We start from the raw sequence: 22727 nt of genomic DNA on the forward strand, positions 1-22727 counted from the left end.
CAACTTCACTTTGGAGTAAACTAAATCCACTGCCAAGACACCTCTTCATATTTTCCCCAATGGCCAATTCCACTAAAAGTACCGCCCTCTACATCCACATACACTTTTTAATACTCGTAATGCTGTCACAAAAACCAGCATTCCTCAAACCAGCTTCTAGTCCTCAATCTCTCGTAGGACATACATACGTAGATCTCCAAAAGTAGTTCTTTATAATACTCGCTTGTTAATTATATTTTCCAACATTAAAACTAATTTTTTGTTCGTTGTTGCATCTGCAACTTGTTTTAAAATTATTATTCTTAGATTTTGGCTGAGTTTATTATACATTTCTTTTTTTCTTTTTTTGTCGATCTTTTCACTTTTTACTTTAGAGTAAGAATTCAAAGAACATTTTTATAAACCAATTCTTTAACTACTTAATTTAAAAGATATGTTTAGAATTCTCTATTTTAATTTTTCGGCAATTATTTATTCGTATATCTTAAATTTCTTTCAATTTAAGTACATTGAGCGTATTAAGGTACTCCTTCAAGCGAACGCACGCGCCAACGCATACACCAAATGTGGTGCCCAGCAAGTCTTTATCTTTTACATGACTGCCATAGCATTTCCTCCTGTGTAACTGACAAATCGGTCATAGTTCTGAAAATATAAATCGAAACAGAGATACTAAAATACTGCTGAACAAAGGCAAGAAGAAAACTTATATGCGTATATTGAAAATTCAAAAATGAAGAATCAATCATTGATTGTATCAATAAAAATTAAACTATAGCCATGATTCAACAATGAAAAGATTTACTGAGCAATCGCAATAAATTTGCAGTTTTCTCGTTCCTGCTTGACTCTAATCGACTCCTTTAGCAAGCCACTGGGTTGGCTGACTAAAGAAACTTTGAGTAAAAGTAAAATTTGTAGAAAAAACATTTCGTTTTCAAAATGGTGTGCTCATGAGCAACAAGCCGTTCTGGGGTTTGTATCGGTATGTCCAGATCCAGTATGACATGGAATGCATCCTAATCAGGAGGCAACAGTGGGTTTCGAACTACCAAATAGTACTCACGCACAAAACCATTCGACTACGGCTAATAAGCCAACGTAATACAAGTTTTGAGTATATACAGAAAGCTTTTTTTCTTGAAAACAATTGCAGCCTACTATTTATTTATATACTTATTTATGTCTATTTATAGTGGCGGTAAACGCATTTTCCTTCTCTCAAGCGAATATTAAACTATCGCGCCGATATATTATATTTAAAATTAGTTGATATTGTCTTTGAAATTTTGTTACTAGATTCAAAGTGTTCGAGTTTAAATTGTAATTTTACAAATAAACTCGGATGTTATCGTAGTTTCGTAATTGGCAAATAATTATTTAACGGATTACTGAGAAAACCAACAGAGTCAAAGCACTTTAAGTGAGGAATAATTTAGTATATGACTGGCTTGCATTTAAATTACTTTGACCTAACATTAGGGTTTCACCTCACCTTAGATTCTTCTAAATCTGATTCATCGTCGCTACTTTCGTATTCACTTTCCGGTGGTGTGAGAGGCTCTGCACCATGATTTTCCAAAATGCTTTCCATCTGCGATCTTTTCAAAATACAGGCAAACTGATATGCAGTCAATCGGGCGAAAGTTGATGTTTCCAAATTCAGAGTCTGTTTGCAATCGTCGAGTAGAAAATTGAATAGCTCCTCATTGCCCTTCTCAATGGCCATGTGTAGCGGTGTATAGCCACCTTTCCCTTCCTGTAAGCAGTAGAGAGCGCATATTAGAATAAATAATAACATAATTACTGTAAAGAGCACTTACTCTGGCGTTGATATCCGCGCCATGTTGTACTAAAATACTTAGTATTTTTAAATGGCCCGCCTCGGCAGCTATATGAACACAATATTCGCCTGAAAAAAACGTAAAGAAAATAATTTTATTAAAACATAAAATAATCCCATGCATTTAACTTATGAAAGATAATAATAAAAAAAATTCAACATCAATTATAATTAGCTTTTGATTCTTATATTGGGGCTCAATTCAAAATTCTTCTTCTCCTTGATTGGCGCGATATGCGCTTAAGCGATTTTGGCCGAGTGAATTCAAAATTGCATTTTCCAATAATTTAATACATCCAAAAATATCGATCTAGAATTCGATCTATTATGTGAAATTTAATTTGAGTTATCTCGGGTTCAAGTTAACAAGTTTCATCTGTACGCAGCTACTACTTGTGAATGTTTAATGTCAGTTTGGTATTTAAAAAAGGAGAGAGCGAATTTATTTTAACTTGATAGTGCAAGCACCCTGGCTTAACAGCTATCGACATACATATGTATGTATTTAATCGAGCTCTCCAACAAAATCCATACTCAATTTCTCAAATTTATAAGAGTTTATTTATGAATGGGCGCTGTTCACTCCGATGTGGTTACTCATTTTATTATCTCGCTAGCACAACCAATTCTTAGCTCGCACCGAAGTACTCGTTCCCTTTTTTACAATGAATATTTTAGCATTTCATTTACCTACATGCATACATACATACAAACATACGTTTTTCAATTTTACGATAAAAAATATCTAAACAAATGGACAACGGTACATGTGGCCCAACACTTACGATTGAAGCAAAACGTCTCAGCCACCGTAACCCACACAATGATAACCACAAACACATTGATGCCAACGATAAAGCAATAAAAACCAAACGATGACGCCGTACAAACGTGCTTGCATTTGTGGCTGGGTGTGTGTGGGTTCAGAAAAACCCGAGAAATTCCCATAATAAAGCACTTAAATAGCAACAAAAAACGCACAGAAATGCGAGTTAAGTTTGCAAAAGCTAATTTAAATGAAACAAAACAAAACGGCGTCAGTATCAGTAATAACGACGGCAATCATCGTTATATGACGACGGCACCAATCAACTTCATAGAAGTGTTTCGAGAGTATGTATGTATGCATAAATACTGCTCAGAGAGTTGAACGTAATCCCTACTGGGTTGGTGGCAGCAATACTGTTATGGTCTAAATAAAATAGCCACCTGATGAAACAATGCGCAACGCAGTGAGAACAGCAACAGGTTTTCAGATTTGCAAGCTCGGAAATTACACCGCAGCTCGTACCGATAATATTGAAGCAACGAGACAGAAACGAAATGATAACCAAAGAATAAGAGCTAATGTTTATAGTATGTTTGTATGTTGTCAAAGCTACTTTTATTTCAATTTGCATATATAAGTATATGTATGTATGTATGTAAACGATGCCTTTGATTTGCGCTATCAATAAAAGATGTGCCTAGACAACAGCAAGGGGCAATTTGGCAAAGGTGAAATCGGATAGGTTTAAGATGACAAATTTATGACAAAAGTTGATGATTGTTAAGGACGGTGCGGAAACTCCGAAGGAATGCAGGTATTTATCGATTCGTTTCAGGCAGTGAACATTACTCATCAGAAATCTTCGGGAAGTCAATTTATTTAAGTGTGAAATCAACAATGCATCAGCGTGAAACGCCAGGCTCACTCATACCTCCGAGAATATTTATAGCCTGTGAATTTCAAACCACAGACATACTCACGGCAGCCAACAAATCGATCAAAAGTTCAACGCATCCCAATTTGTGGTTGCGCGAACCTTTCAATTCTAGGTAAAATACTCGTATAATAATTTGATTGGGTGAAGTTTCTCTATAATAGAGGGGTTTTCAAAGTGATGCTTGTCATTATTGTTCAGAAATATTTTGGAATTTTCCCAACATCTGAATGTATGCAAACAGCAAAGCAAATTAAGCGAAAAACCCTGAAACTCAAACGACGGAAATAATATCATACATACATATGTATATGTGCATATGCATGGACATACATATTTACTTGAACAAAGTACAAAGCTAAGTACAAACATACGTACATGCGCCCAAGCGATTACAAATGACTCGCGGGTTTTCCGTTTATTCAAAAGAAAAGGTAAAAGCATTTGACACTAAACAATGCAACTCTATTTGTCCGGTGAATGCCCCAAGTTATGTGACGACTGTGTAGAAAACTGTATTAAAAGCGCACACGCTTGCGCAAAGCATTAAAAAACAAAAAATCCCGACCGCGGCTTTCAGCGATAGCCACCGCAAAAAATATTTAAAAAAGAAGAATTAAAAGAAACGAAGGTAAAACAGCGGATTGCGATGAGACGCCAAAACTAAAAAGCGCACTAAAAAAGAGGGTCGAAAAAGTTTAACTAAATGTTGGCTTAATGACCAATGCATGGTATTCCCAACGCATACACGCATACATACGAATATATGTACGATATAAACAACGTATGATATGAGCGGTTCATCCAAAGAATTGAACCGCTAATATTGGCAGTAGATTTGTATGTGTATGTATGTATGCTGACTGTTGTGCCAGTTTTTTAACCCTTGAGAAGGCGAATATCGATAGGAAACACGGATTGCCTCGCGTGAGCTTTTACTTACACTCCGCAAACTTATAAATATTTAACCCTAAGCTTAGGCATTGTAGTAAGTTCAAATAAAATACTAAATTAGATCTTTAAAGTTTCAAAAATATCTTGATTTAGGACTTTTACAGTTAAATAATTCATACAAACATCCGAGAAGGCAAATAACTAACAATGAAAATTTAATCTTTCCAAATATGCAAAATGCTAAAGATGCTGGCCAAGTGAAGGCTGGTTTTGCTTGGCTTTGAAAACGTTTATGGCCAACGCTGTCATAACAATCAGATGATACGTAAAAGAAAAAAGGAAACAGAGACGTTATCCATATTTAATACATAATATATTTTTGAATCACGATGTTCACTAGAAGCTGTGCAAAAATATTGCGAGACAGGGGTGTTCAATTCCTGATGTCAAAAGCACTGCAAATAGAACATTGATCTATTTGAGCTTCAAGCAAAGCTGCCATTTGGTCTCGTTTCATATATTTCAGTATCATTCAAGGAAGCAAAGCCAGCCTGCATTAGGCCAGTACCTTAAATCTCACATGTTAATATTATTGATTATTTCAAAATATTCTTCTGCTTGAAGTGGAAAGTAACCCATCCAATAAAACTGAAACTCCTGTTCACACAATTTATCTTAATACAAATAACCAGACGACATGCAGCACTTAATTTTCACAAAGTCAAAATCGTTCATGCCAACAAAATTTAAATTGTAACATATGTACATAACGTACACAAGTAGTCTTTCGAGACATATTGAATTCGGATACACCATAGCAAACAGATAATCAGCCATATGTGAACACATGTCAATGGCATTGCAACCACGCACAAATTAAACATTTAGATTGAGTTTTTTACAAGTTCGGCTACCTTAGCAGTTCAACAGTAAAACAAACAACGAAAAACCCAAATGTGCGCACGAACACTTCAGTTAGTGAAAGTATTGCCCTTTCGCCAATACATAAGCACATTATCTATATTACTTAAGTCCAACATATGGAATGTAAAGGGTTTTTCAATAAGGGCGGGTAGATGTTGAAATGGAATAAAATGGAGTTTGCTGTGTGGCACGTAGCGCCGTCCTGCTGGAACCACATGTAGTCTAGGTCCATATGGCTCAATATGGGCCATAAGAAATTGGAAGGGCCACCACGTCTACCGAAAAATGGACGCAATGCGCGCAACGTTTGCGTTAATGAACACTCATTTTGATAATAAAGTTTTATCATTTGAACATGCTGTTCAATCATGTATCTTGCCATGATAATTTGGCATAAACGACTGAATAATAAACAAAAGATTTGACAGATGTCACCAAAACAAAATGGCTGCCACAAGGCGCCAAAATCGACCCGCGCCCATTGAAAGACCCTTTATATAAGTACACTCGTGCGAATTTTCGCCATCCAGATCGATCGCCTAAAGTATTACAAGCAGGCTCCTAATAGAATTCATTGATTGCTCTATCATTTATGTATGTATGTAGACTATGTATGTATAATATGTATGTAAGTAGTAATCGACTTCATCGTTTTTGCTTCAGATCAATACATCCACATCTTTGATATACAAATTCATTATTTCCTTTCGACAATCTTAAATTAATTCTAAAGCTACAACTAGGTCGTTGGTTTAAATATTGCCCTACATTTTAATGCTTACACGGAAAAAAATCCTAAGTCGACTTAAGCTGACTTTCCAAAAACCCAGACCATACATACGTACTCGTATGACTGCCTTTCTGCATTGCTATTATAAGTGCCGAAATTAAATTCATGTGCAAATAATAGAAACACCTTCAGCTTCAGCTACTTGAACGTTGACAAAAAGATGACAAATATATATTACACAAAAAACAAAAACACAAAAGATAACGAGTCAGCACTGGGGAATTCCTGAACTTAGCACCAACAAAATACGTAAAGCACTTCCAAACAGTTCGAGTTTTGTGTATTGACTTCTGAAAAATTAAATTATTTGCTCGGCTCAAGGGAGTGGTTCTGTAAAACGGGTAGCTTGTGATCACTCGTTCGCATTATTGCGAGCTTTTGGGCACAAGTGGAAGTAACACCATAGGTTGCATCAAGTAAATTGCAATTGTAGCAGCACGTGTTGAATTCAGCACCAACTCGTCCCAGCAGGAGTTCATAAATCAGAGACAAGTCTTGGCGAAATTCCTCTTAATTTCGATACCACATCACCTCTTTGTTGGCAGCAAATTCAAAGTTGTTAAACATTTTACACAAATCATTTTTGTTCAAGTAATCTATTGCCAGGCTTCATGTGCTCTATTCCACGTCTATAAAATGTTGTTACTAAGGCTTATCTATGCCGCATTTGACTTATTTTATGGGAATGTGGGTTTTCCAGTCATCAGGGCTGGCAAATATCTCTATTCGCGTGTGGTAATTGCCGCGATATTGAATTTCCCCCAAGTTGATTAAATGAATTTTTCGAGTGATTCTTTCCTCCATTATACAGCACTACATTGATTATAGAGATTAAAAAATGCACACATACATACATACGTGCATACATACATAAAACACGTAACAACATACAATTTTTGAATAGTTTATGTTGGTACAAGATCACCAATGCCAACTGTGAAATCCCGCCTTAAGTCTATAAATCCAAAATTTAGATCAGAAATATCGCAAACTCGGAGAATCGCAATCGTATGGGAATTCCTTTCTTAGTGTCAACAGGAAATAGGGGAAATAAACGAACATAGGGCATAATAACAAATAAATAAGCGACTCACTGTTTCTTCCCCAATCTTTATGATGCAATGAATCGGTACGGAAAATACTTTTGATATAAAACTGTGTGCTTTTTTTAGCAGTGAAAGAAAAACAGTTTATTATTGAAGGCAATTATTTCTTGAAAGTTTTGTTATATTCTCTTTTTTTTTTGAAGTCTTGTTTTTTGCGTTCGCTACAAATGGAATTTCTTTTCAAATTTTAGCATGTTGGTTATTGTTTAACCATGTTTTGGTAACAAGTTTTTAATGAAAATGTAATTTTAATCATACAATGAGAAAACGGCCCTGACTTAAAAGGTAACTGCATGAATTAGCGCAGGTGCATATATATTTTTTTTTGCAAAGAATCTCAAGTGGAAAATCAATGTGTCTTCTTCTTCCATATCAGGCAATTGCAATTTTATTTTTCCAATACCCTATACTAATATTCTACTCATAGATTACGTACTTATTAATTGCCGCTATTTTATTTATGTCCGTCTGATATTTTTGTAGGTAGCAACACTCATACATAAAGATATATTTTATATTTCGTATTTTCATATATTTTTCCAAACGTCTGTGAACCAAAAATGCACATTTACGCGTTTTAGTAATTTCTTTGCTGCTTTCGATAATTATAATTCTCAATTGTCTTTCTTTTTTTTGTTGTGTAGTCTCGCTTTGACTCTGCTTCGCTTCACATTTTGTGTGGAATTTCGCCCTGATCACACTGTTGCTTTAGCGGTGCTTGTTTTTGTTGTTGGGGAAAACCCCAAAAAAATTTATATTTAGCAGCGTAGCATAGACGATGACTACAGAGAGAGCTTCGGCACGATGGCGTTCGAAATACTCACATGCCAATGGCTGTGCAATACACAGACTGTATATCAGTCCATACGGACATATGTATGTATGTATGTACCTTCACACACATGTTGGCAGACAAATTCAAGATTTAGCTTGGAGTTTTCCCTATGGCATTTTGCACAGACACATTCACAAATACACCTATATTTTTCCAATAAGTATTTTACCAAAAACACGCAAATGACACTTTGACGTCAAGTCGCTGCTAAAAGTGAGGCACGGGTCACGCAAGTACATGCTTACATATACATATACGTACATACAACCGTACCAGCTACTTGATGATTGCATCAAAGAAAATGTACGTCCATGCCACCCTCAGAAAGCTATTTATAACCTCATTCAGCCGATCAATAAAATAAATTCATTCTATGATGACGTACATACATACAAGTGTAGATGCATCTCTCTGCACATATAAGTAACAGATTTGCACAGGTAATGGCTTTGCCCTTTTCCTCTGTCTACCAAACTGTTTTCGGAGATAGATTTGCATGAACTTCACTTACTTCATTTGGGGCTGAAACATTACAGACCTCACGCTTCTCACCAATTAGCCAAACTGTGCGAGTGATGGACTTAAAAATATCTTGCATACACACACTACGTTACTGACGTCAGCAAACAACGCCAAATGTTCCAAAAATGTATAGGGTACTGAATCGAGGCTAAGAAAATTTAATTATCTTTAACATTTTCCTATTTTCAATAAATTATGTCATACATGCCCACATTATACAGGGTCATTCAAGATCGAATTTCTGTTTTATGATGGCGTCTCTTTTGACGGATGTTAAGTAGAAAATCTACACTTTACTAAGATTAGAATCATACAAAGCAATGAAACTCACTACGGAAAAGGTGCTGGTTCTTTGTCCAACAGAGCACGGAATAAAAGTTTACGAACAGTAGCATCTGGCGCCCAGATAGATGCCCAAAAATACCTTAAAATTCTACAAAAATATCGACATCTGGGGGCATTAGGAAAATATCAATTGTCCGTCCCTATGCAAAATATTTATGCGTTGGAATTCGATTTAAAAAGAAAACATGAGCTTGAAAGACCGTGTACTAATTCACGTCTCTAAATCAAAAATCCTCTATATATTGCCTAGTAGTTTGTTCTGTGCCAGATTTTCTCATCGTTATGTTCAGTTTAAATTAGATTATTTAATGTATGGATATGTATCTTCACATTTTCCATTGGCAGCCTTCGGGTATTTTTTTTATTCCTTTTTTGATAAACTCACATATTCGTACATGCATACTAATACTAATACGATATAGTGAAATTTCTTGTCTACATCCAAGGTCTATTAATAGAAATAAAAGTTCGAAAATTTCCCAGCGACACAACATTTTGCCGTCTGTGCCACTGGCTAGCCGAAAGACGGAACGGCACGTTTAATATTAATTCGGTTACAGACATAATTTTATGTTTGTGAAAAGCTTGTATTTTCTATATTTTGCCGTCGTATTTATTATATTTAGGTATTTTGGTAATAAAAAAATATCGTAAATAATTTGCCAAATTTTTCCTTTCACCATTTTTAACCTTCAATTTAAAGTTTAGAACCAAGATAAAATGAAACATGAAAACTTTTGTTGAATAATCCTTTTAAACCTTAAATTAAGAGTATTTCTAATAATGTCTTACCATCGTAGTTACGAATCTCTAAATCGGGAGGTAAGCGTGCATAACTTAGAGAAGAAAATAATTTATCGTTCGACCTGTAACCATACTGACGATGCGCTTCGTTGATCTCTGAAGCACTGAATGGCACTGTTAACGCACTGACACATTGCTCATCGCCAGACATGCAGGCAAGATGCAAAGCTGTATTTCCGCGGCGGTCCCGAATAGTTGGCTGAAATGAAATTTAAGATTTATTAACCCTTTGGTAGACGTTTCGTTATCACATTCGCTCATAATAAGCCTGATCAAAGGCACATTTTGCGTGAGAGATAATAGATGCTTGGCTAGAAATCTATTTTATTTGCAATTTAAATCAAAACACCTTGACCCGACTCATCTGCCATATTAGGAGTTAAGCCACTTTAGAATAGAATATAACTGAAAGCAGATTTGCGTTTCAACCTGAACGTCTTTTGGGCCCTCAATTCATCACAATACCTCATCCAGCTAAGGGCATGTGTTTTTCTTCTGGCTGCACCGGACCGAGATGTCTACTCCTACTTCTTGGTAAACCACTTTAAGCCAACATAATTAAGTACTAGAGTTCGGTCACTTGGAGTTCGGGCATTAACATATGAAACTACATTTGATTATATGTATGTACATACCTCAGCACCGGCAAGTAAGAGCATGCGCAAAATTCTTCTTTGCTTTGTGAGCGCCGCTAGATGCAATGGAGTTTGGCTGTAATCATTCTTTATGTCTAGAAGACAGGGATGTATAGCGAGACGGATAAGAGCTGCTACAACGTTTTCATGTCCTGATATGCACGCCAAGTGAAGGTAGCTGCGGAGAGAATAATGAGAAGACAGTTGACAAATTATTCATTATACTGAATATGTATGTATATGGTATATCAGTTGACGAATATTATCCATTAAATATTTGTCCGTAAAACAACTAAATTACTATGGTAAACTTACGTGTCTCCTTCATCATTTTGTTGGTAGCATTGTTCCCATGCTTCTAGCTGATTAGAATCTGCCGTTTTTGTTGGTACTGTTGCTACAGGCTCAACTGTCGCCACTCTGCCAGACGCGTTCAAGTTATTTATTGGCTCATTTTGTAAACTTAGACTGCAAAATCTTTCGGAAATATGGGCATCGACATCGTGTTTGAGTTTCATTTTTGAATCGTGCGAATTTGTGATGCTCGATGCACCAGTTGTGCTATGTGAATTCTGTTCTTGTTGTTGTTCGGCTTTCGTTTCTGCGGCGTTAGACTCGTCGTATTCTTCTTCTTCTATGCAACCCGAATCAACCACATAAACCTCTTCCTTAGCCTTCTCGTGACGATATGAATCTTCGGTATAGCCTACCGTTCTTTCGTTACTGCTTAACTTGTCAAAATTGTTTGAATGGTTTCCGGCAGAGTTATGTTTCTGTTCCTCTTGCTCTTCGAAATTAGAGCTTAGCTGGCAAGACAAAAACCCTGAGTCTGTCCCGTGAGCCTGATGTTCAATTTCTATATTTTCCGAGAAATCTTTTTTTCTGGAGTTTTCTTTGCTTTCACTGCTTACTGCAGTGACAGACGGACTACTGCAGCCACAGTCGCCTACACCGTCCCTTTTCTCATTATTGCTTTCTGTACTATTTGAAGCTGTTGGGGTTTGACTCGACATTATGCAGCTTTATATAATTATTTTCCGTGATATGCAATTTCAGCAAAATCGCTGTTTATGTTTGTTAGTAAATTTTTACTATTTTGATAATTTGTGTGTATTTACAAGCGATTCCATTCAAGAACAGAATTTCCTTATGGTGAATATAACCGCTAGTGCATTAATCCAAGTATAACTCTGAAAGTAGTAACGAATTTGTTAACTTTGCATATTTTATTAATATTAATAATGTCAACTAATTTTTGTTTTATGTTTTTCTTTTAGTTTTAATGTTTATAAGTTTGCTTTAATTTAGAGGCACTTTGCCGCTTCTTATTGCGCCACTTTGAAACTGATGAAAACAATTTCTCAGGTGACGAAAAAAACTAAACTAAAATTAATACTTCCTAAGCAATATTACGAAATCTTGGAGTCGTACTTATCAGATCGCTATTTTCGAGTCAAGCAAGATGATGCTTATTCAAGTCTTCGACAAATAAATGCAGGTGTACCTCAAGGCAGCGTTCTTGGGCCTCTGCTGTACCTTATCTTTACACATGACCTACCGTCTGATCCTAATTACGTCACAGCAACGTTTGCAGATGACACCGCCTTGATTGCAGTTGGAAAAACTGAAAACGAATCGACAGCCACATTACAAACCGCGTTAAATAAGATCTGCCAGTGGACTAATACATGGAAAATTAAACTTAACAAAACAAAATCTGTACACGTAGTTTTCACAAACACTAAAATACAACATATACCACTATACATAGATGATCAACAAGTCCCATACTCAAACTATGCGAAGTACCTAGGTATGACACTTGACTGCAAACTTCGATGGAAAGAGCATGTCAAGAAAAAGAGGCAAGAATTAGACATCAAACTCAAAAACATGCAATGGCTCATGGGTAGCAGATCAGCTCTCACGATAGAAAACAAGCTGTTAATTTACAAGCAGATACTAAGGCCAGTATGGAGTTATGGGGCGCAGCTATGGGGGTGCGCCAGTCAAAGTACGAAAAACGAAATCCAACACTTCCAAAATAAGGTCCTTAGGTGCATTGTCAAAGCACCATGGTACTGCAGAAGTTCCGACATTGAGCGCGACCTTAAAATAAACTCCGTTAACACTGAAATCGCAAAGATTGCAGTTGCCCACAAAGAACGACTATTAAACCACATCAATGAAGAAGCACTTAATTTAATTGAAACCAACGGATTAATACGAAGGCTCAGACGCACTAAACCTAGCGATCTCATACCACCATAGAATTGCTTTATGTCATGTAGAGTGTAAATTGTGTAATGTTATCATAATTAAGTTGCTTGTTAGTCATTTGTAAATATTTATGAACTAGTTGCAATAATAAAAAAAAAAAAAAAAAAAAAAAAAAAAAAAAAAAAAAAGGTGACGAAAAAATTCGCAACGTTGTTAAAATGGTTCCAAAACGTTTTCTGATAAATATTGAACTCCTTGGGATTGCACTATCTGCCAAGGGATGCGGCTTCAGCAACACTATCCAAACGATTATGGGGCGTGTTTTACACTCATGCAACAAAAACAACCCCTTGCAGTATAACGTGCGATACATTGGGATCATTTTACTTCACCTTCTATTAAAACTACTTTCACATATTAAAATATTTTTTATTTTATTGACTATCATGCCACCACTCTTCTGGGGGTAGGTTTAGAGATTTGCCTCTATCTGTCTTACGTGTAAGGGGATTTATATGCATTTTGTTTTTGCAATTTGGTGGTTTTAATGTCAAAAATTGCAATCAAAATGTAAACAAACAAAGAAAACAACTATTTGAACTTTGACGTTAAAACCCCCCGATCGGAAGAAAAAAAGCCAATCAGCTGATCAACTGCTATTGCCTTGAATGCGTACACCGAATTCAACAATTCTAATTGATATGCACAGTCCATAGATAATTACACCTCTGTGTAAGTATGTAGTACGTACCCAGTCGGAAACTTTGTCAGCATGGCATTTAGGGCATATGTTAAGATTGCATTCAAAGGCTTCTTATATACAAGCCTTGAATGCATCCTTGAAAAATAAATAGTGTAAATTGAGAGCACCGTATGTATAATTTGTATTTCCGGCTGTGGCGTAACAATTGGATAAACAAGAAAAAGCACGGCGTAAAACGATAAATTCGCTCGGGAATAACAATAAAAGCGAAAGAGAATACAACAACAAAAGAGCTGAAGAGCTCCAGCTTCCTCGTGAGACACGTGTAACACTGGCACAATTACGTTCTGGATATTGTAGCAGGTTAAACTCCTACTTATCCAGAATCGACCCGACATACCAAACATATGTCCGGCATGTGAAGGCACCCCGCACGACACTAACCACCTTTTCACATGCCCCCTAAAACCGACTCATCTAACACCCCTCTCCCTCTAGACCCATCCCGACGAAACAGCATGTTTCCTGGGCCTACCCCTATATGAGCTAGACGAAGATGACAGGTGATATACCCGACACTGGCGACACTGCTAACAAACAAACAACAATAAAACGGAAACCAATAACCAATTATTTCATCATCAAATCAGCTGATTCTGTCAAATTCTCTGTAAGCGGAATAGTGGGTCCTGAATTGCCACCTTCAGTATTTCAGTCATGGGAATGTCCATTTAAACATCAATGTCTGCTTTACCCTGGCATGACTATCCGCGGGGAGGAAAATATGCATCAGGGAATGTATAGTGCATAGTATCCATATATAGCCATTTCCCAAAAAGTGCATATGCATGTTATATAATTACAAAGGGTCCTTCAAAAGACGCGCCCAGATGTTCTTTGTAAATAAACTATATTTGTATTCAAAATACAACTCTTTATAATTACATATATGTGAAAAATTACATAATTTAAATGTCTATTGGTGGCCGCCGTAGCTCAATGGTTTGGTGCGTGACTTCTTCTTCTTCTTAATTGGCGCGATAACCGCTTACGCGATTTTGGCCGAGCTTAACAAACCGCGCCAGTCGTTTCTTTCTCGTGCTAACCGGCGCCAATTGGCCACACCAAGTGAAGCCAAGTCTTTCTCCACCTGATCTTTCCAACGCAGATGAGACCTTCCTCTTCCTCTGCTACCACCAGCTGGTACCGCATCGAATACTTTCAAAGTCGGAGCGTTTGTATCCATTGGGACGGCATGACCCAGCCAACGTAGCCGCTGGATCTTTATTCGCTGCGCTATGTCTACGTCGTCGTAAAGCTCATACATCTCATCGTTCCATCGTCTGCGATATTCGCCGTTGCCAACGTGCAAAGGTCCAAAAATCTTACGCAGAATCTTTCTCTCGAACACTCCAAGCGTCGCTTCATCGGATGTTGTCATGGTCCAAGCTTCTGCGCCATACGTTAGGACGGGCATGATGAGAGTCTTGTAGAGAGTTAGTTTTGTTCGTTGTTGTTGTTGTTGTAGCAGTATCTTCGCCCTGTCAGTGTAGTGTAATTACTGGTCGTCTTCGTTTAGCTCATCTAACGGTAGGCCCAGGAAACTAGCTGTTTCGACGGGTTGGGTCTAGAGGGAGAGGGGTGTTAGATGAGTGGGTTTGGTGGGGCATGTGAAAAGGTGGTTAGTGTTGTTCGGAGTGCCTTCACATGCTGGACATATGTTTAGTATGTCGGGGTCGATTCTGGATAGGTAGGAGTTTAACCTGCTACAGTATCCAAAACGTAATTGTGCCAAGGTTACGCGGGACTCTCGGGGAAGCTGGAGCTCTTCGTCTGCAATACGTGGTGGTTGGACTCCGATAACGGCATTCGGAGGTCGGGAGCTTAAGAAGGTGGTAAGGGTCTCCCGATGAATGTCGTTTATGGCCTGTCTGTACACTGTCTGATCCTGGAGTGGTCTGTCTGTTTTGTCCTGGATCTCGTCCACGTAGTTGAGGAAGTGTCTCTTGATGTGCCTGGGAGGTGGCTCAGGCTCGAGCAGGTGTCTGCATGGGTGAGGCCTACGGTGACACCCTAGCAGAAACTGCTTGCCGAGCATTTTGTTGTGCTCCTTAACAGTGAGCATGTGAGCCTCGTCATGCAGGTGTTGAATTGGGGACATCAGGAGACATCCTGTCGCGGTCCTAATGGCAGTATTTTGGCAGGTCCGGAGCTTCGTCCACTGCGTATCACTGGTTCCAGGCGACCAGACAGGCGCGGCATAGTTGAGAACCGGTCGGCCTATTGTTTTGAAAGTCGACAGCAACATTTCTTTGTCTTTGCCCCAAGTGCTGCCGGCGAGCGACTTGAGGACCTTGTTGCGATTCTGTACTCTCGTTGCAATAGCGGTTATGTGCGCTGAGAAGGAGAGCAAGCTGTCAAAGGTGACCCCCAATATTCTGGGGTTATTTACCGTCGGTATTGGGGTATCATCGACGTGCACCTGAAGTTGCAGCTTGACCTCCTTTGTCCAGGTGGTAAAAAGGGTCGCCGTGGATTTAGTGGGAGAAAGTTTTAAGTTTCTCGCAGTGAAGAAGCGAGAAAGGCGGGCGAGGTAGTCGTTTACTTTGGTGTGCAGTCTATATATACGACTCGTGCAGTCGTCGGCATATGAGACCAGTGAGACTCCCTCTGGTGGCTGGGGGAGTTTCGAAATATAGAAATTACAAAGCAAGGGTGAAAGGACACCACCCTGCGGTACTCCTTGCTTTATTTTTCTCTGTTTTGAGGTTTGGTCTCGAAATAGTGAGTGTGACGACCACTCAGGTAGTTCGCGGTCCACCTCTTCAGCCCTGGCGGGAGTGTCGACTGTAAAATGTCATCTAGTAGCGTGGCGTGGCTGACTGTATCAAAAGCCTTTTGTAGGTCCAACGCTACTAGGACAGTCCTCTCGCAGGGGCGGTTTTGGTTTAGTCCGCGGTTTACCTGGGTGTTTATGACGGTGAGTGCCGTGGTGGTGCTGTGCACTCTACGGAAACCATGCTGGTGTGGGGCTGGAGTCAGGTGTTCAGTGAGGAGTGGGAGTAGAAGGGCTTCAAGCGTCTTCACTACTGGGGAAAGGAGAGTTATCGGACGATAAGACTCCCCTTGTTTGGCGGGATTCCCAGGCTTCAGTAGTGGGACCACTCTCCCTAATTTCCACTTATCAGGAATGATGAGAGTGGCCATAGACAGGTTGAAGACCTTAGTGAGGAATTCTACTCCCAATGGGCCCAGCTTTTTCAACATCAGCATGTTTAATCCATCAGGGCCAATGGCTTTTGATGGTTTCATATGTTTGATGGCCCCCTGAACCTCGTCGCTGGTGAAAGTAAGCGGTGCACTGTTGTATGGCAGTTTATGCAACCGTCTGGTGGCACAACGTTTGGATCTGTCGACCGGAGGATGCAGTATAAGTTGCCGGCTAAAATAGCTCGCTCATCTCTTCGGATCCGACGAAGTACGACCGTTGAAGGCGATATCCACCTTGTCGTTGTGCTTCGTTGGGTTCGACAGGGACCTTACGGTGGACCAGAGCTTGCTCACACCAGAGGTGAAGATACAGGACTTCAGACGCTCTACCCATTTGGTCCGCTTGTGTTGGGTTACCAGTTGCCGGATCTCCGAATTGAGGTCCTTTATACGAGGATCCCCGGGATCGGCCTGGCGTAGGCGGTCACGCTCGTTCGCCAGAACGGCTGCTTCAGCTGGGAAATTGGGACGTAATTCCCGGATCCGTCCAGCAGGTATGAAGCGAGCCGCGGCGGCTGTGATCGCCTTGCGGAATGCGCGTTCGCCTGCGCGCACATCGGTGGAAGTGGGTAGGGCTGCGAAGATGTCCTCAGTAAATTCCGCGAATCTGGTCCATTCAGCTTTGTTAAAGTTAATGTTTGACCGGTGATCCGCGGAAACAAAGTCGGCAGGTTCTCCATTTGGAGATGATAATGGGCAAGTGGTCCGATGCAAACGATAGCATAAGTCGCCAAGTTATGCTATTTATCAGATCAGCGCTAGCAATTGTTATGTCAGGCGAGCTGCTGCAATTGCCCACTACCCTAGTGGGGGCGTCGTCGTTTACAGTGCTGAACGTCGAATCGTCTATCTGCTCTGCCAATAGCTGCCCCCTACGATCATTTGGCAGGCTTGAATGCCAAAGATCGTGATGCGCGTTAAAGTCACCTACTACCAATCGGTTTTCTCCCCTGAAGAGTGCACCAATATCAGGGAGATATCCTGCCGGGCAGCAGGTAACAGGGGGTATGTAAATATTATATATTTCGAGCTCGGCATCGCCTGACCGGACAGCTATACCTTGGCATTTTAAGGTGCTGTCCCTGCGGTCGATGCCTTCATCGATAAGACGATACTGCACTGAATGGTGTACTATGAACGCTAGGCCACCACCGTTGTCTCGCTTGCGGTCCTTTCTGTGCACATTGTAGCCGTCCCTGGTAATCAGGGGGGAGCTAGCGTGCAGTTTTGTCTCCTGGACCGCAGCTATCTTGATTCCAAACCGGCTCATGAAGTCGACTATTTCGTCAATCTTGCTCGTGAGTCCGTTGCAGTTTAGTTGCAAAAGCTTGAAACTTCGGGGGAGTATTGTCGTAACTCGGGGAGTGAGGGATGCGTGATGTTGTCTGCGTTGGTCCTGCTGTGCGTTCCGCAAAATAGGTTGTGGCCTGATGTTGACTGGTGGCCGCGCCACGGGGGCGGTTGCGGGTGCAGAGCTCTGCAGCAGGGGGCAACGTAGTCGCGTGTCCACTCACGGGTGGTGTGCAGGCCGGAGTACCTCCGAAAATGGCACCAGCCACAGCAAGAATTGCATTGGACAGTTATCAAGTTCCGAGGAACTACCGTCTGACACACGGAGCAGACTGTGCGGGGGACCAAGAGCTGCTGGTTTGTCCCCGCACTGGGGTAGGAGCAGGAGGGTTGTGGGTTAGAGAGGGAGTTGTGTTGCTCGTGAGGCTCCTTACCGTTGAGGTGTTGTTGGTGGCGGCAGTATGATGTGCCGGCACTGAGGGCAGTGTAGCCGTAGAGGCAGGGGCCGCCTGTGAGGGAGAGCAACACGTGCCCACATACCTTGTGGACCACTCCCTGCGTGTCTTGAGGCTTGAGCAGGTCTTAAGATGGCACCACCCGTTGCACTGGTTACACCTAACCGAGGTGGAGTTCGGGTGGAGCCGTTTGTGGCAAATGCAGCAGTAGAATACCTCTGGTCCGGGGTTGGGTTCGACGCCAGCCCGGAAGAGAAGTATTTGGAGAAAACTAGCTGCAATGAGTTGCTCTTGTGACGAAAGATTGGGGGTAGGATACGGTACACTAGACAGGGCTAGTTTACTGGGGCGGCAGCCCTTGGTCGGGAAAAACCCCGAGTCATTCCGGTAACGTAGAACCGGCTGCCATGGGAATGTTTTGTTTTGTTCGTCGAGAGAGGACTTTACTGCTCAGTTGCCTACTTAGTCCAAAGTAGCACTTGTTGGCAAGAGAGATTCTACGTTGGATTTCAAGGCTGACATTGTTATCGGTGTTAATGCTGGTTCCTAAATGCAAGACTACCACTCGGAATTCATAGAGAACGTAGGTTCGAATCTCAGTGAAACACCAAAATGAAGATAAAGTTTTTTCTAATAGCGGTCGCGCGTTGGCAGGCAATGGCAAACCTCCGAGGGTATTTCGGTCATGAAAAAGCCTCTCATAAAAATATTTGCCGTTCGGAATCGGCTTGAAACTATAGGTCCCTCCATTTGTGGAACCACATCAAGAGGCACACCACAAATAGGAGGATGCTCCGCCAGACACCCATATATCTATATATATAAAAAGAAGTTACATTTCCTTGGTAGTAATCTTATAACTCAAGAACCGCCGAATCGATTGGCACAAAAATTTTAGAGTTCTTTTCTATCTTTAAGGAGGTGGTTTGTATGAAGTTTTATTGAAATCGGTGCAGCCGTTCCTGAGTTATGACATTTTATGTGAGTAATGGTTTCCTCTCATACGAAATGCCTATATGGGAAAAACAACAACAAATACACAGCCACTTATGAGCGTTTCTGTTGTACTGTTGTGGTTGTAAGTGTATTATGTTAATATTAATTTTGGACGAAAATATAATAAAACTGGAGCATTCAAGGAACTGGAAAAACATTTTTAACTTTATTTATTTTAGCATAATTTATTTAGCGTAAAAAATTGAAATGGAAATTAAAGAATCAAAGTTTAATTACAAGTTTTTATCGGCTCTTTCACCTTACCTGTATATAGGTGACCACCACAATCAAATTTTAAAAAAGTACAGAAAAGGCTATTGTGACATCTTTAGAAAGTATGTTGGATGAAAAAAATCAACTAATTCAACTGTTTAAACATTTTACGAGTTCTATAAAGAAAACTTATTTAATATGAAAAATTTCTTGCGATATAAAAAAAACAGTTTATGTATGGTGGTGCGAAGCCCACTGGGAAATGCTAGTATATATATATATATATATATAACACGTCAATAAGCAAAATTTGAAAAGTTTTGATATTTTGTGGAAAAAAGTGCAGTATGCAGTGTCGATTTAATACTTGTATCTAATTTCTGGAAAATAGGGAGGCATTAATTTGGCATACGCACCGTTTCGCTAGAAAATAAGGAATATTCCAGTTGCATAGAGCAGTATTTGCTGATTACAAGGGTACTAAATGGTGGAACCTAAAAATGGCGGCATATTGAAGGCCAAATGTCAATTTTTCCCCATTTTAAAAACCCGAATATTATATTTTAATTACGTCATTTTACATTTTATTTTCTCAAAATCCTTACTTACATCACTTACTATTTTAATTATCTTTTCAATGATAGACATTGTTTTGCGTTGAGCAGTTTTTGAGATATTAACGTTTTTAAGACTCGAATATTTTACCATCTCCCTTTATTTCTCCTCCATTTCTAGCTTCCGCCAAAAAGTTTTATTATTTTCTAGCGAAACTTTGCCTATTATTTACTTATACCAAAAAATAGAAATTCGTTTTCCCCTTTTCAAGAGAATTGGTTGATTCGTCTTGTTTCGAAGTGCAGTGCTAACTTGATGGACGTATTTCGGGATTCCTAAAGAATTATGGAACAGGATAGGTCATTGACACCGAACTTGGTAATTATGTAGAAGAGCGGCCCTTCAGAAAATCAATATTTTTGTAAAATTTTTTCAATGATATCAATAAAATGTATTGTAAAAGAGTGTTTAAGGAGTTCTACGCAAAAATACTGTGGATTGCGTAGCCGGAGTTGGACTGATGAGGGTTATTTTTTTGAAGCGCGGCCGAAGGCCGCCCACGCGAAAAACAGTTCTACGCAAAAATACTGTGGATTGCGTAGCCGGAGTTGGACTGATGAGGGTTTTTTTTTTTGAAGCGCGGCCGAAGGCCGCCCACGCGAAAAGGAGTTCTACGCAAAAATACTGTGGATTGCGTAGCCGGAGTTGGACTGATGAGGGTTATTTTTTTGAAGCGCGGCCGAAGGCCGCCCACGCGAAAAGCAGTTCTACGCAAAAATACTGTGGATTGCGTAGCCGGAGTTGGACTGATGAGGGTTTTTTTTTTTGAAGCGCGGCCGAAGGCCGCCCACGCGAAAAGGAGTTCTACGCAAAAATACTGTGGATTGCGTAGCCGGAGTTGGACAACATTTCAAAACACTTATATAATGTTCAAGCGGTAATTCTTGTTGTGTCGCCCGCCGGATTTGATATTCATATTAACAGTAAATCCTACATAAAAGTATAGTTCCCCCGATCTTAAACACTCTTTTACAATACATTTTATTGATATCATTGAAAAAATTTTACAAAAATATTGATTTTCTGAAGGGCCGCTCTTCTACATAATTACCCCGAACTTAATCGACCGAAATCCACAAAGAAAAGGTTAAACTAATACCACTAAACATCACACAAATAAAATCACTGAATATGAATTCTTAGTTAAATTAATGTTATTTTTTCCAAACGCAGCTGCAATTTCTAAAGACGGTATCATTTAATAAATGTTAATCCCACAACGTGTATACTTTATGCAAGAATGCGCTAATTAAAAATATATTTATAATGCTGGACACATTCACTTGTTGCCGTTCACTTATCACTTATCCACACGTACGTAAATATGAATATTTGCAGTCTTGCCTGCTTATTATTTTAACTATTTGGTTTCGTTTTCATTTGATATTTTTTTTATTCCGCTTCCGCATTTACTCCATTTATTTATATTTATATGGTAATAAATACCTCGCAGAATAAAATCACACAACTGTGGAATGCACTTTAACTTGTATTTGTGTTTTGGTTGGTTGGTTGCTTATTTATAAAATTTAGATCACATTCGTGATTCCTTTGCCCTGCTATGAATGTACTTTGATTTCACGCACCGAACGCATTTATTTTACTAAGCTGTGATATTACACAAAAGCGCTAAACTTTGTATTTTTCCACTCGTCGTTGATGTTTCTCACACAAATTTAACCAAATAAGTGTCAATTTGTTCGCTGTTTCGTTAAAACTGAGACACTCAGCCTAACAAAGAACGTACGTTCTTCGCCACAATATTTTTCACTCCATTTCTCGCTCAGTGATGCCAACCCTTCAAACCTTCAAACTGAAATTTCCCGCAAAAATCGGGCAATTCACAAAAAGTGCAAAACACACTTTTCGGTCGTACATATGCATATGTTTTTGTTTCATTGTAAGAAGCTTTACGCCTTTGCTTTTACAGGAATACGATTTAGAAAAATATCGGACTTTAAGGAATTTATCCTGCTACATTTGGATAGACGCTAACAGAAACTATGATCCGTAAAGTGGTAGACTCACGAAAGGGCTCCAACGATGCTTCAACATCTAAGGGGCAGCATGAGTATTGAATAAGCTTTTGTGCAAACTCCCAGCTCGGGGAGACCAAAAGGATGACTGCTATTTGAAAGAAATCTCAACGCCACAGGATGCGAAAAAAAGCGTGCTGGACCGCACCAAATGTATTCCAGCGGCGAAAAGACGCGGCGTGGCTCAGCTAAAGGCAACTGTGCCAAAAAAATTAAAACAATCTGCAAGCAAAGATAAAGTACTTGCCGCTTCGGTGGCAATAAATTCTGCACCAAAAGCTGAACAGAAAATCAATTTAAGTTCCAGGAAGCCTGGTATTAGATATACTACCGTCAAAAAGGGCTTAAGACTGGCTGTTCTACCCAAATCTTCCCGTACATAAGCAGGGAAATTTTGAGATAATTTACTGTACAATTGAGATAGAAGGTGAAAAGTACATACAGTTTGTAATAATTGAAATTATAATTTTCAATATTGTTTATTTATTGATTTAACGGAAGCTTATGTTATTGGCCAGTTGGCGATTG

General features: G+C 39.5%; 1 protein-coding gene across 5 annotated transcripts; it reads right to left on the reverse strand.

Moving 5' to 3' along the window:
* Window positions 1–450: 450 nt before the first annotated feature.
* LOC129246867 (NF-kappa-B inhibitor cactus-like) lies at window positions 451–21884 on the reverse strand. 5 transcript variants are annotated; one of them, XM_054885562.1, is made up of 7 exons: window positions 21750–21884; window positions 10717–11591; window positions 10402–10579; window positions 9755–9965; window positions 1824–1912; window positions 1496–1759; window positions 451–645 (listed from the first exon to the last, which is right to left on the reverse strand). In XM_054885562.1, the coding sequence occupies exons 2-7, from the start codon at window positions 11412–11414 to the stop codon at window positions 592–594; spliced, it is 1494 nt and encodes a 497-aa protein (XP_054741537.1). In that variant the 5' UTR covers window positions 11415–11591; window positions 21750–21884; the 3' UTR covers window positions 451–591. The 5 variants fall into 5 exon arrangements, with proteins under 5 accessions (XP_054741537.1, XP_054741534.1, XP_054741538.1 ...); XM_054885559.1 differs by having other exon boundaries at window positions 21610–21884; XM_054885563.1 differs by lacking the exon at window positions 21750–21884 and adding an exon at window positions 21482–21601.
* Between the last annotated feature and the right edge of the window lie 843 nt (window positions 21885–22727).

The sequence above is a fragment of the Anastrepha obliqua genome, chromosome 5 (assembly GCF_027943255.1).
Source record: "Anastrepha obliqua isolate idAnaObli1 chromosome 5, idAnaObli1_1.0, whole genome shotgun sequence".
NCBI classification, from domain to species: Eukaryota; Metazoa; Arthropoda; class Insecta; order Diptera; family Tephritidae; genus Anastrepha; species Anastrepha obliqua.